This window comes from Thermobia domestica, chromosome 3 (assembly GCF_964235325.1).
Source record: "Thermobia domestica chromosome 3, izTheDome1.hap1.1, whole genome shotgun sequence".
In the NCBI taxonomy this organism is placed as follows: domain Eukaryota; kingdom Metazoa; phylum Arthropoda; class Insecta; order Zygentoma; family Lepismatidae; genus Thermobia; species Thermobia domestica.
The window spans coordinates 322,065,042-322,077,376 of NC_137456.1; the positions used below are offsets into that span (position 1 = coordinate 322,065,042).

A 12,335-nucleotide genomic window follows, 5' to 3' on the forward strand; every position below is an offset into this window, starting at 1 on the left:
GCTTTTAACACTGTAATAAAAAAAAAAAGTTACTTTATTCGAGCATACAGTAAAGCCATGCATAATACAGTTAATTGATTCCGCACTGTGCAAAACCACATTGTTCCAGGTCTGTTTACAATAGGTTAGAATTAAAATTGTTCACCTCAAGAATTGAGAATAATAAACAATAATAAACACTTGGTTATTTTTTTTAAAAAATGAATTGGCAAGCATATTGGAAGTTTATAAATAAGTGTAATAATAATAACCGTGTTATGTAAGGTATTCCCACATTTAAAATACTAATTTGTTCTTCGTTGCCCAGTTGCTAACGTACATGCTTTTTCTGAGCGTGGTTCCCGATACAAAAATCTACTTTAAATATAGGTTACGTCTTATGTAATCTCAGTATTGACAAGTAAAATGTGACTTAAAATATGTGACTAACTGAATCTATGCATTTAGTTTATAGTCAGATTACAAATATTAATCCGAAAGACTGTTATACTTTTAATGTAGTTAACACTAATAATATTAATCTTTTACCTAAAAGCTTTTGTAAATCATTACTTAATCACAACCAGTCCATATTTAGGTATTTTACGCTCCTGGGCGAAACAAAAGTTGGTGCCTTCCCCACCTCCACTCTTCTTTATTTATTTGCATTCAAGTATGTGTAAGCAAATTGTGTGTACATACTGTACATGCCTAAACAATACGGATGTGTCTGCTTACATTGAGTCACCAGCAACGGGGCGGGACGTATAAAACTAAATACACGGATTACGTTGGCACTCCATAAGCAGCTCCTCCTAGCTGCAGTAGCATCGTAACGAGAAAACTTGGTTGCGTTGTAGTAGCAACAATGCTTTCAGTATAGAACACTCTTAACTTCTTTTCTCGTGGACAGCTTCCTTTTTCCACTTACCATAATTTAATCTCCATTTTTTAATACGTCACCTTTGGCCCGGGCCCCCGTAGCCCATGTGTAGATTCGAGGTTGATCAGAATCCACTATTCAAAAAATGGCGCCCACGGACTACGGAAATAAAGCAAAGAATATATATAATTGTAGTCCTTTCGGGCGCGAATTGCACCATGTGGCAACATCGCAGATAAAGAACCATAGAGTACAATTACCAATCCATCAATCTGCGATGTTGCCACATAGTGAAACTTTGATTCCCTATAGCAGCTGAAGGAAGCTTCAGAGGGTATACATACCATTATATAGCATTTTCCCTTATTTTGACCGGAAGAATGGCGCCCACGCACCACAGAGCACTATTCTACAGGCCAAAATAAAGCAAAAATGTTATATTGTGGTATGCCCTCCGGGGCCTCCTTCAGGCGCTATGAGGAATCAAAATTTCACAATGTGGCAAATAGCAGATTAACGTGGAGCCATTAGCATTACTCTTGGAATACAACAAGCAGTTGAATCGATAGCTACACTAATAAATCAGTATCGACTTTAGCTGCCATCTGCAAAGAATCGATATAATTATTTGATATATTGGTAGATCTAATCTATAGTTCTTTATTTGCGACGTTGTCACATAGTGTAATTTGTGTCCCCAGACGAGGACTCGAAAGGTATACAAATATGTATATATATATATATATATATATATATATATATATATGTTTCATTTTGACTTGTAGAATAATGCTCTGTGGTCCGTGGGCACCATTTTTAGAACACCCGATATATGTATAGTAATTAACTCTTCGAGTTCTATATTGAGTAATGCATATATGTATTTTTGTTATGATAAAACATTATGGTTAAAACTTAAACGGTAATGAGCAATTAAGTTAGCATTCTTGTTTCTTTTCAGAATTGGAATCCCAGATTGAGCAGTTACGTGACACACAGAGGAAATATTCCAACATACTACGTCTTTCACGTGCTTTGACCAGTCATTTTTATCATGTAGTGCAAACGCAGGTAAATTATCTTCTAAAGTTAAGTAACTGAACTTACCAAGAGTAATATTCCAGTACTAAAAGAATCATGCATTTTATCGCCTCTGAAAATAGAAGAACACTGAGAATTCACGTGCTTAGGCCAGAATACTAGCATTTAAATAATACGAGGCCCTGTGCAGGGAATAATCAATTGGACTATACGGTTTTATTGTTTTTTAGAACCAAAACGAAGGTACACTCGGGATTAATGTATAACTATATATATATATTGTAAGTCTTGGATTTTATACAGTTAATTTACAAGAGAAGAAGTCGACCATCCCGATCGATAGAACAGATACATTTTATTGAATATAATGTCACGGAGCCTCCTGTAAGCTTAAGCAAGAGAGACAGCTATCAGCCTCTTTCCACATCTTAGGCACGGATTGTGTATTTTGTGTATTGTATGTATGTGCTAACATTTAAGAAAGCTTAGCCATTGGAGCTTTGTAGGATTTGATTTTGGCAGCAATTGCAGCTGTTCCGGTTTAGGAATTTGTAAATGTGTATAGATATGTCCAGCTCCAGGACTTCTTGTTTATGAAGGGTCAATCACGAGACGGCTACTGCTTTTCAAACCGGACAACCTTGAAGAGGCTAGCTGCGGGACTTCGTGATAGGTCTTCAGGACTTCGCGATAGGTCTTCAGGACTTCGCGGCTACCGCCCAAGGAATTAAAAAAAAAAAAAAAAAAACGCTGGCGTTAGTCCAGGGGTAAAAAGAGAGCTGGGGGAGGTGTGTTTACTTATTGGGATTTCTTCTTTTCGTACTAGTTAGGGGTATAAGAAGGAAAATTAATGTCTTGTGTTATGAAGAGCGACGTATAGATTCTGCCTTCCGCTGGAAGTGAAAGAAATTAAGTTTTCCCCATGCTACAAGATTTCCAACTTTATCTTCAACCCGAGTTATTATGCTTTAATATTAATTTCAAGCTGAAACTCAAGTTACGAGAAATTTATACAAATATATTAATAATTTAGATTTTCTTTAAATAATAATAATAATAATAATAATAATAATGTGAATAATACAACTTTATGCGTATGTAAAGTTTTGCATTTCAGTTTAATTCAAGTGGCATTATCTAGTATAATTTTGTTTATTTAGTTCTAATTCTGAGCTTAATCCGAACTCATTTTTTAAACTGCTGTGCTTATCTATAAATACTGGTAGATGCTATAAGGTACATCTTAATATATAACAATATACTTACTTTTTCACTTTTGGTCTTTTTAGTGTATATTGATATTTCGACTGTGCGGGATTCATTCGTAACCGTGTCCTACCTCTTGCAGATTGGAACTCTATATTTTCATCATTAACTGCTTTTGTACTATCCTGTAAAGGGAATGAGCCCAAAGAATTTCCGGACCAAACTAGTTTCACAAAACACTGTTTACACTTATAGCACTTCTACTCCGAGTAGTATCTTTTCACAATTCAAAGAAAATGTTAGTGGGCTGTTAGTGGAAAGATACTAAGCGGAATGGGAATGTTACAAGAGCAACAAATGTTCTGTGAAACTAGTGTGGTCCGGAAATTGTGTGGGCTCATTTTCTTTACAGAACAAGGCAGTTAATGATGAGAAAATACGAGTTCCAGTTTGCAAGAGGTAAGAAACATGACTCCAACACTAGTCAAAATATCAGTATAAACGAAAAAGACAAGGATCAAAAATATTGTTACATATACTGATTGACGCTGCAGGATACATATTTGTACATAAAAAATAGGACTAACTTTGTATCCATACCGAACGTAAATCTTCATTAAATTTCAATAGATTCAGCTATTTTCATCTGTAAAACTTTATCATAGACGTTAGATGAGAGGATCTGCAATAGATTTAGTGTAGGAGTTCAAGAAATTGCTGATGAAAGTAACAGAGACTACTGAATTTATTTATTTTTTTTCGTCAGAATTTGTTTTGGTCCTCTTCCATTAGTCCCATCAAACAGCGGGAAAATTGAATGCGTGCATTATAATCTTGAGGACTTAACTGGTGAACCAGCTGAATTTTGTATAGAAGGAAGTATATGTCCTGGTGCAATATCCTTCGCAGACTTCTGTTGGACATGTCTAGTGACATGACATGGCGACGCGCAGAACACCTGGGACTTCATACCATTACCTCTAGCACTTTTTCTACGTTTGCCTATGTACGCGCAGAACGTGGGCGACCTGGTGATTTCTTTGCCTTAACTGAAGCAGTTGCTTGGAAATTCTTCATCCAATTCAGCGTAATTTGTCGCGTCGGCACTTTCTTATTCCTTAGAATATTAAGGTGACGCCTCGTTGTTGCAGAGTGATTGTTCTTGAAAAAACACTAACAGTAAATGCACGATGTTCATTAGACTAACGCTCCATGGGTACTGACGACGTATGTAAGAAACTTCACGTGGTTGCGCATACACATTATTCCAACGACTCGCACTGCATGCCTACTAAATACTTTGAATTTAAATCTCTCAACAAAAAAAAAAAAAAAAAAAAAAAAAAAAACTAGCTAGTGAAACATGTCTTTCCCACTAAGTTTAAATCGTCTTAGTCTTTCTGCCTCACTTTATATTAATTGCTCTCGCTTCCTTCTCTTATTAATAATATTTTTTCTTCTTTGCAGCATGCGTTGGGAGAGGCATTCTCAGATTTGGCCCAGAAATCTCCCGAGCTGCAGGAGGAATTTTTGTATAACTCTGAAACGCAGCGGAATCTCACTAAAAACGGTGAAACTTTGTTGGGTGCATTAAACTTTTTTGTCTCTTCGGTGAATACATTATGTAACAAGACAATGGAAGATACCTTATTGACAGTTCGGCAATATGAAAGTGCGAGGTGAGTAAAAGTTGTTGTTGCTGTGTTAATTTCATAAGTGTAATAATTGTACTCGTACAACTAAGTATTCGTGTGGCACTTTCGTGTACTTATTGATTATTTATTTACTTATTTGTTTGGATCGTTACCCGATGTACAGTAGAGAGCGCGGTGGCTCAGTAGTACAGCGTTAACCTCCGGTGCTTGAGGTCCCTGGTTCGATCCCAGCTCGCGCCATGTGGACTTTGTGGTGGACGAACAGCGTGCTCGTGGGTTTTCTCGGGGTTCTCCCGTTTCCTCCCACTTTCTTCATTTCCACCATTTCACTCATCTCACATCATCACCGTCTCCTTTAGCCTAACCGGCATAATCGTGGGACGTAAAACTTAAAGATCTCATTTTCATTTTCCGATCTACAGCAATAACAGTAGGAAATGAAATGGGATGGGCAGTAGTTAAAGATACAGTCTCTCGCCAACATTTTTAATATCTATCCAGAAGAGATAGTTAAAAAAAAAAGTACATAATGAAGACAGCATTACGGAACGAGGAGGTAGAATGATTAGGTGTATACGATTTGCAGATAATATGGCGCTTGTTACAGAATATGAAAAGGAAATAAAAAAGATGTTAAAAAACAGGAGGAAAGGATATAAAGAATATGGGATGAAAATAAATGTTAGAAAGACAAAAGCCATGGTGACTCTAACGAAGCGGTCGGAGTCTAATATAGAAGAAGAAGGGGAGAAAATAGAGCAGATGACAATTTTTCGATATCAGGATAGTATTATTAATGATGGTATGAAGTACGAACGTGAAATAAAGGAAGGAATGGCGAAAGAAGTCTTTAGGAACAAGAAAAGATTATTTTGTGGGACCTTGAATAAAAAGTTGAAAAAAAAAGACTCATAAAATGCTTCGTGTGGAATATTGTACTGTATGGGTCAAAAACATGGATATTACGCAAAAATGATGAAAAACGACCAGAAGCTTTCGAAATGTGGATGTAGAGAAGAATGGAGAGAATTAGCTGAGTCGAGAGGAAAATGAATGAGAGGGTGTTAGAAATGGTGGGGGAGAAAAGAACGTTTTTAAATATTACAGAAAGAAAAAGAGAAACTGGTTGCGACATTGCCTGAGAAGGAACTGTATCATGAGGGACGTACTAGAGATTATGGTTGCAGGAAGGAAAGGGAAGGTCGAATGAGGTTACAATTGATGGACGATATCAAAACAGAAAAATTGTACGTCAAGACGAATAGGTTAGCGGAAGACCGTGGAGCATGGAAGCTTGTCAGTTGCGGCAAATGACCTGCCAATAATGGCAGAATACCCGTGATGATTTCTACATAACAAAATGAAAGAATTACCTGTAAGTGTTCATTTTTTCTTCTTTTGTGAATCAATTTCGATTTCACTACTGTCTGAAATCTTTATCAGTCTCTCTTATATATATATAAACCTTTCAAGCTGGAAATTTCAAGTGCGCACTAGGCATTTAAATAGAGAGAATTCCGAACACGCACAAGCTAAATTAAGAATATTAAAAAATTCTGCATTGTTGTACCCTCTATGGAGTTTTCTTTATACGTTAAATACAAGCTTTAATAAAAAGGCATTATTTAAATACCACCAGAAAGGTAGCGAAGTAGGGATTTAAGTGATGGTTTGAGTGATTAATTTACATACCTTGATTCTCTTTTCGACATCGGGTTTTATGTTAAATATATATACCAATACCTTAAGAATTCTTTTGTTGTCCTGTTGTTATCTGAATTTATCGTATTTAAGGGATAATAACTTGATTAATTTCTTTTTTAACATTGTGCTTGTTGACACTATCAAACACCAATAAAATCCAGCATATTTGTGTTAGTGTTGCCAACTCCCAATTCTATCTAGATACTTTTAGATACGAAAAATTCCCTAGAATACGAGCCTTCCGCGCTGGTCTAGTGGCTAGCGCGTTTGCCATTGGTGCATGTGGTCCCGGATTCGTTCCCAGTAGGAGAGCACAACAGTTTAACTTCACAATTATTCACTTACTAATCATTCGTCTCCTTTAGCCTAAAGGGCATAATCGTAGGCCTTTTTTAAAAAAAAAAATTACAAGCTGAACTTGCGCTTTTTAACAGCGCATCATTCACATATAAGCATGAATCTCCTTGTCATTCCTCATAGCATCTGTATGTCCCTCAACAACACATGTAAAGGACATCTTGATAAAAATCGGTAAGAGGTATCATAAAGGGAGATATTTTCAATTATTTTTTCAAAATCTTGCACCATTTTCAAGATTTGAGCCTATTTCCGGTTGGAGATTCTAATTCATATGTGATCAGTATTATTCTTGCATACAGTATGTAATAAGCAAATACATTACACACACAATTAATTATAATGTCAGTCATATCATATGTGATGTTCATTGGACAAAACACACCAAATAATAAAGGAGCATCTTAGACTGGAGAGATGGTTATCCTTCGTTTTTCATTAGCATTTGGCCATGAAACAAACGCCTGTGAGATATACTAATCCCGTACACAAATATGTGGTATTGGAATGTATAACTCGTAGGATATGGTGCTTTACTTTTCAAAATTTCCGTACTTCCAGTGTAGTCCTAAAAAATGTAATAAAGAAATAACGACTTTCTTTAGATATTCAATTAGAGCTAAACAATCTACACAAAATTTGCAGTCGATCGGTGAAAACGGTATCTTTCTAGAGCTTGTGGTTTCCGAGATATCATTGTCAAAAGATTGGCCACAAACATAAGAACTTAGCAGTTTAATAATTAGACTACCTAAACTTACCCTCTCTACAGAGTGCATCATTCACATATGAGCATGAATCTCCTTGTCATTCCTAACATCTGTACATGTCCCTTTATAGACACAAGTGAAAGACATCTTGATAAAAATAGCCAAGGGGCACCATAAAGGAGAAGTTTTTTCGATTATTTTTTTTCAATATCGCACCGCTTGAAAGATTTGAGCCTACTTTCATTTGGAGTTTCTAATTCATGTATCATCATGTTTTCTTTCTTCTTGCTCGTGACGGGGACATATAGCCTCGTTGCTGACGTCCCCATTAATCCCCCCAATCATTCATTCATTCTTTCTTCTTGCATGCAGTATATAATAAGCAAATGCATTACACACACAATCAATTATGTCACTGATATATAGTGTTCATTGGGCAGAACACTCCAAACAATAAAGATTCATCTTAGCCTGGAGAAGTGGTTAACCTTCGTTTTTCATTATAATTTGGCCATGAAACAAACGTCGGATACACTAACCCCGTACACAAATGTATTGCGTTGGAATGTATAACTTGTAGGATATGATGCTTTTCAAAATTTCTGTATTTCCAGTGTAGTCCTAAAAAATTGTAATAAAGAAATAACTACCATTTTTTTTTTAAATATTCAATTAGGTCTGAACAATCTACATAAAATTTGCAATCGATCCGTGAAAACGGCATCTTTCTAGAGCTTGTGGTTTCCGAGATATTGTCAAAACAACTGGCCACAAATATATAAACCTAGCATTTTAATATATAGATAATAGAATACGATCCGTAAATGGATCTTTCAGTTTCGAAGAGGCTCTATGTAGGATTCAGGAAAGAAAAAAACAATATGCACTAAAAGTACTTTTTTTTTTTTTTTTTTTTTTTTTTTTTTTTTTTTTTTTTTTTTATAATTAATTATATGTGTGCGTACAAACTATATGGAAACTTTAACATTTTATAGTATTTCTATATTCGCTGTGTAAAGAAAGACTAGAAAAAGCTTAGAGTAACCTGCGCAGGGTTTTAATTCGAAAAGTAAGAATTGTGAAGCAAAAACGGTAACTATTAGCCCTGTCCACTCGGTCAGCTTTAATAAATGGAAAAAAAATAATCATCACTTCGATTAAACAATTTTTCTTAGCTGCTGATAATTTACCTGCGCAAAAGCTATCTCACAATATAATACATGTTCTATATCATGTATTCGCTTAGTTTTATTGAAATACAATTAATACGTATGAAGATGTATTAAAGTGAATAAAGTAGTATATAACCACAATATAAATGTATTTTATTTTTTGACTGTACGTCTATTTTACGTCATAATCCTCTGTAATGGTGGTTAAACACATGATTCCATCATAAATTGTAGCAAATCCTTCTTAACGAAGTAATACGTGGAAACCTACGTACAATGTAATTTAATGCATTAAAAGATCAGACTAATGATAACAGTTATTTATGTATCAGTGACTAAATCAAGAATTTTAAAATGGTTAACATTTGTATTTATTTTTGTTGTTTCTAGGATAGAGTATGATGCTTACCGAACTGATCTAGAAATCCTAGCGCAAGCACCAAGAAATGAAGCAAATGCGGCTCGACTAGAAGAGGCGCAAAATAACTATGAAGTCCATAAGTCAAACTTCGAGAGGTTACGTTCCGATGTTTCTATTAAGCTGAAATTCTTGGATGAAAATAGGGTAGGTACCAGTTTCAGTTATTTGCTATTTAGATAAGGAACAATTCTGTTAACTTGCAGTATGATTGTGGTATTGTAAAAAGTAAAGTCTGTTAAATTTAAAGCAACAGATTATCGCGTGATTATTTAGCGATAAAGTAGAAACGTCCCACTAAGTTTTCTCGATATTTTAAATCGAAATAGTGTCAATATTCCCAAAAATAGGCAGTGAATAGATTTTGACACCAAAAATTGGAACTCAAAATTCAAATGTACACTCATGTCCAAAATGATTGTCGCGTATCTATCACTGTCTTTTTGTAAGAATATAATTTGATAATGATTTTGCAGGGTACTTTTAATACTGATACTATGTGTATAGTCGGGAAATGTATATTTGTGGTAAATTTCGTAAGAAAAGAATTATAAATACGAAAATTAGAATGAGTAAAACAAAATGTTGCAAAATGAACAAGAAAGTTTTATTTTCGTTTTATTGTTCTTATTTACTGCTCTTTTGACATGAAATTTGCCACATGTCTTTGTCGATTATACACATACTAACATTATAAGAAATACCGGGCGAAATTCGTTAGCAAATTATATTCCTAGAACAACATTTTTGTAGACATGCGACAATAATTTTGGGCATAAGTGTACATACAGTAATTCCGGATATTACAAACAGTCGTGAAATGCTGTCTCTTCAGTTCCGGTATGGGTTTGAGGAATAGGAAGAAGTCTGCAAGGACTAAATCTGGGGAATAAGAAGGATTGGTAAACTTGAGAATCCCACAAGAACTGTGGCACAATCACTGCTGACTGAGGACAAGAGTTGTTTCATGTAAGAATCCATGACAATGGGAACCAGAGTGTCTTAGGTGACCGATGTTTAGGAGGGGTCATTTGCTCTCATGCGTCGTTCGGAAGAAAAATATCAGCATTAATCTCACATCATAAACAATTTTCTGTCAGCAGTTACAGAGTATTACCAACAGTCCTGGAGTGAGCTTTAATTGGCAAACTTTGTACGTCATTGATTGCCTAATAATTGCTAAAAACAAATCTTATTTGATTAACCTACGACCAAAATAAGAATTGAAGAACACAGAGAAAACAAAAAATGTAATTACATGATTATTTCGAGTGTATCACAGTACTTGAAACCACACGTGGGATCCAGCAATACTAAACATTTTCATGGATACAAATCGCGTATTGAGGGAAATACATTTAAATCATACTAGATTAGGTGTATGAACGTCTCTAAATATAGATTGAGGCAATTTAAATAAATCATAGCACAATATTGAAATATCTTAGCGAGTTACAGGATATGAAATAGTACAGGATTGTACAATTGCACGTTGCATGACGCGTTTCGAACCTACACAACGTCCATAATCACAGATTTTTAAAGGAATAAAAAGGGAAATGAATTAGAACTAAAAGGTAAACAAACATGAATCTGCCTCACGTATAGATATAGTTCCAAAAGAGCCACACCAACATCTTAGAAAAACCTTGTGAAGTGGATTTTGTGGAAAAACTCTGCATGTTTATATTTTAAATTTATTTCGTTTTTTAATATATATATAAAATTGATGATAGCTCGTATAGCTTCGAAATATAGTTGTTACGAAAAGTAAACGCGACTGGTAAGTACAATGATATTTTGTGATTGATAATGAGATAATTGTTGGGAATGAGGTTTTAATAATACAGAATTATTGTTACGAAATAATAGCAGATGTTTATATTTTGATTATGTGTTGTTAGGTTATATTCTGTGCGAACAGATCATGTTAAATTGTATGTGTAGCAGGATAGATTGGTAAATTAGGAGCTATTGTGTTATCTTATGGATTTGGAATTGATATCTCAAATTAGGTAATATGTAGGTATGAATCAGTTTTATGCACTTTTAATAATGGAAACGCTATTTGGAGATTTGGAAGCATAATGAAGTAAATATATCTGAAGTTATGTGTGAGATAATGTTTGGTTTTAGACAGTTGCGTAGATCTAACGCAGAATTTGTAGTGTACTCTTCGAATATGATATAGTCATGATGGAGAATAAATAAGAATAGTTACTGTCGCAGTTCCAGTTGAGACGTTCTCCCTTAACAAGTTATACGACAACCACTTGCACGTAAAAGTATATCTTACAAATTATTGCCTATCTTTGTTTCATACTCATCAGCAGTCGCAATACTAATTATTAAGAGAAATTTTTTAACAAATGTCCATAACTTATAACTTCGACACATATATAAATATGAAGAGTCTTAGCTTGTATCACCAACTTTTGTACTCCAATCAGCCTGTTTCAGTATTCGGTAATACTATTGTCAATAATATCTGGCAATATTGCAGTTGCTAAAGTCGACATGTGATAAAATTCCTCCTTTTCTATAAACCTTCTGAGAGAAAAATAGATAACCTCACTTCTCAAAACTATAAGAAAATTTGCTTCTTGGAAAACATGCGTTGCACAGTTTATAGGATTATTATTAATTTTAATTCTTTATCCTTTCTGTGAATAGAAGTGAAATGGATCACTTTCCACAACTGAAGCGAAATCTACGTCTTTAAAACTCTCACAGCGCAGTTCTCATATGCTGTACGGTGCACAGTTTAAATGCTAATTACTGACTTTAAATCTTTGTCCAATTTGCACATCGGAATTGGAATCAATTTATAGGTAACTGTGAATAACTTCTTTTGTTGGTTATAGAATTAAAATTCAAATTAGGAAAAGTTTACACAAATGTATTAATAATTTAGATGTTTTCTGGAAAAGAAAGTAAATAAAAAATTAATGTGAATTCAGCTTTATGCGTACGTGAAGATTTGCGTGTCAGCTTAATTCAATATCTGGCAATATTGCAGTTGCTAAACTCGATATGTGATAAGATTCCTCCTTTTCTATAAACCTTCCGAGAGAAAAATAGATAACCTCACTTCTCAAAACTATAAGAAAATTTAGAGTATACTTCATTTTATTTATTTATTTATTTATTTATTTTATTCTAAACCGAATCCAAACTAAATTTTTTAAACTACGAGGCACGTTCGGAAAG

General features: G+C 34.5%; 1 protein-coding gene across 5 annotated transcripts in view; it reads left to right on the plus strand.

Moving 5' to 3' along the window:
- Positions 1 to 12,335, plus strand: part of Arfip (ADP ribosylation factor interacting protein arfaptin) — a 113,569-nt gene that overhangs the window by 84,162 nt on the left and 17,072 nt on the right. For all 5 annotated transcript variants that reach the window (XM_081752621.1, XM_081752619.1, XM_081752618.1 and 2 more), the window contains exons 4-6: positions 1,824 to 1,933; positions 4,577 to 4,788; positions 9,098 to 9,272. In XM_081752621.1, coding sequence (XP_081608747.1) covers positions 1,824 to 1,933; positions 4,577 to 4,788; positions 9,098 to 9,272 — 497 coding nt within the window. The remainder of the gene's footprint in view (positions 1 to 1,823; positions 1,934 to 4,576; positions 4,789 to 9,097; positions 9,273 to 12,335) is intronic.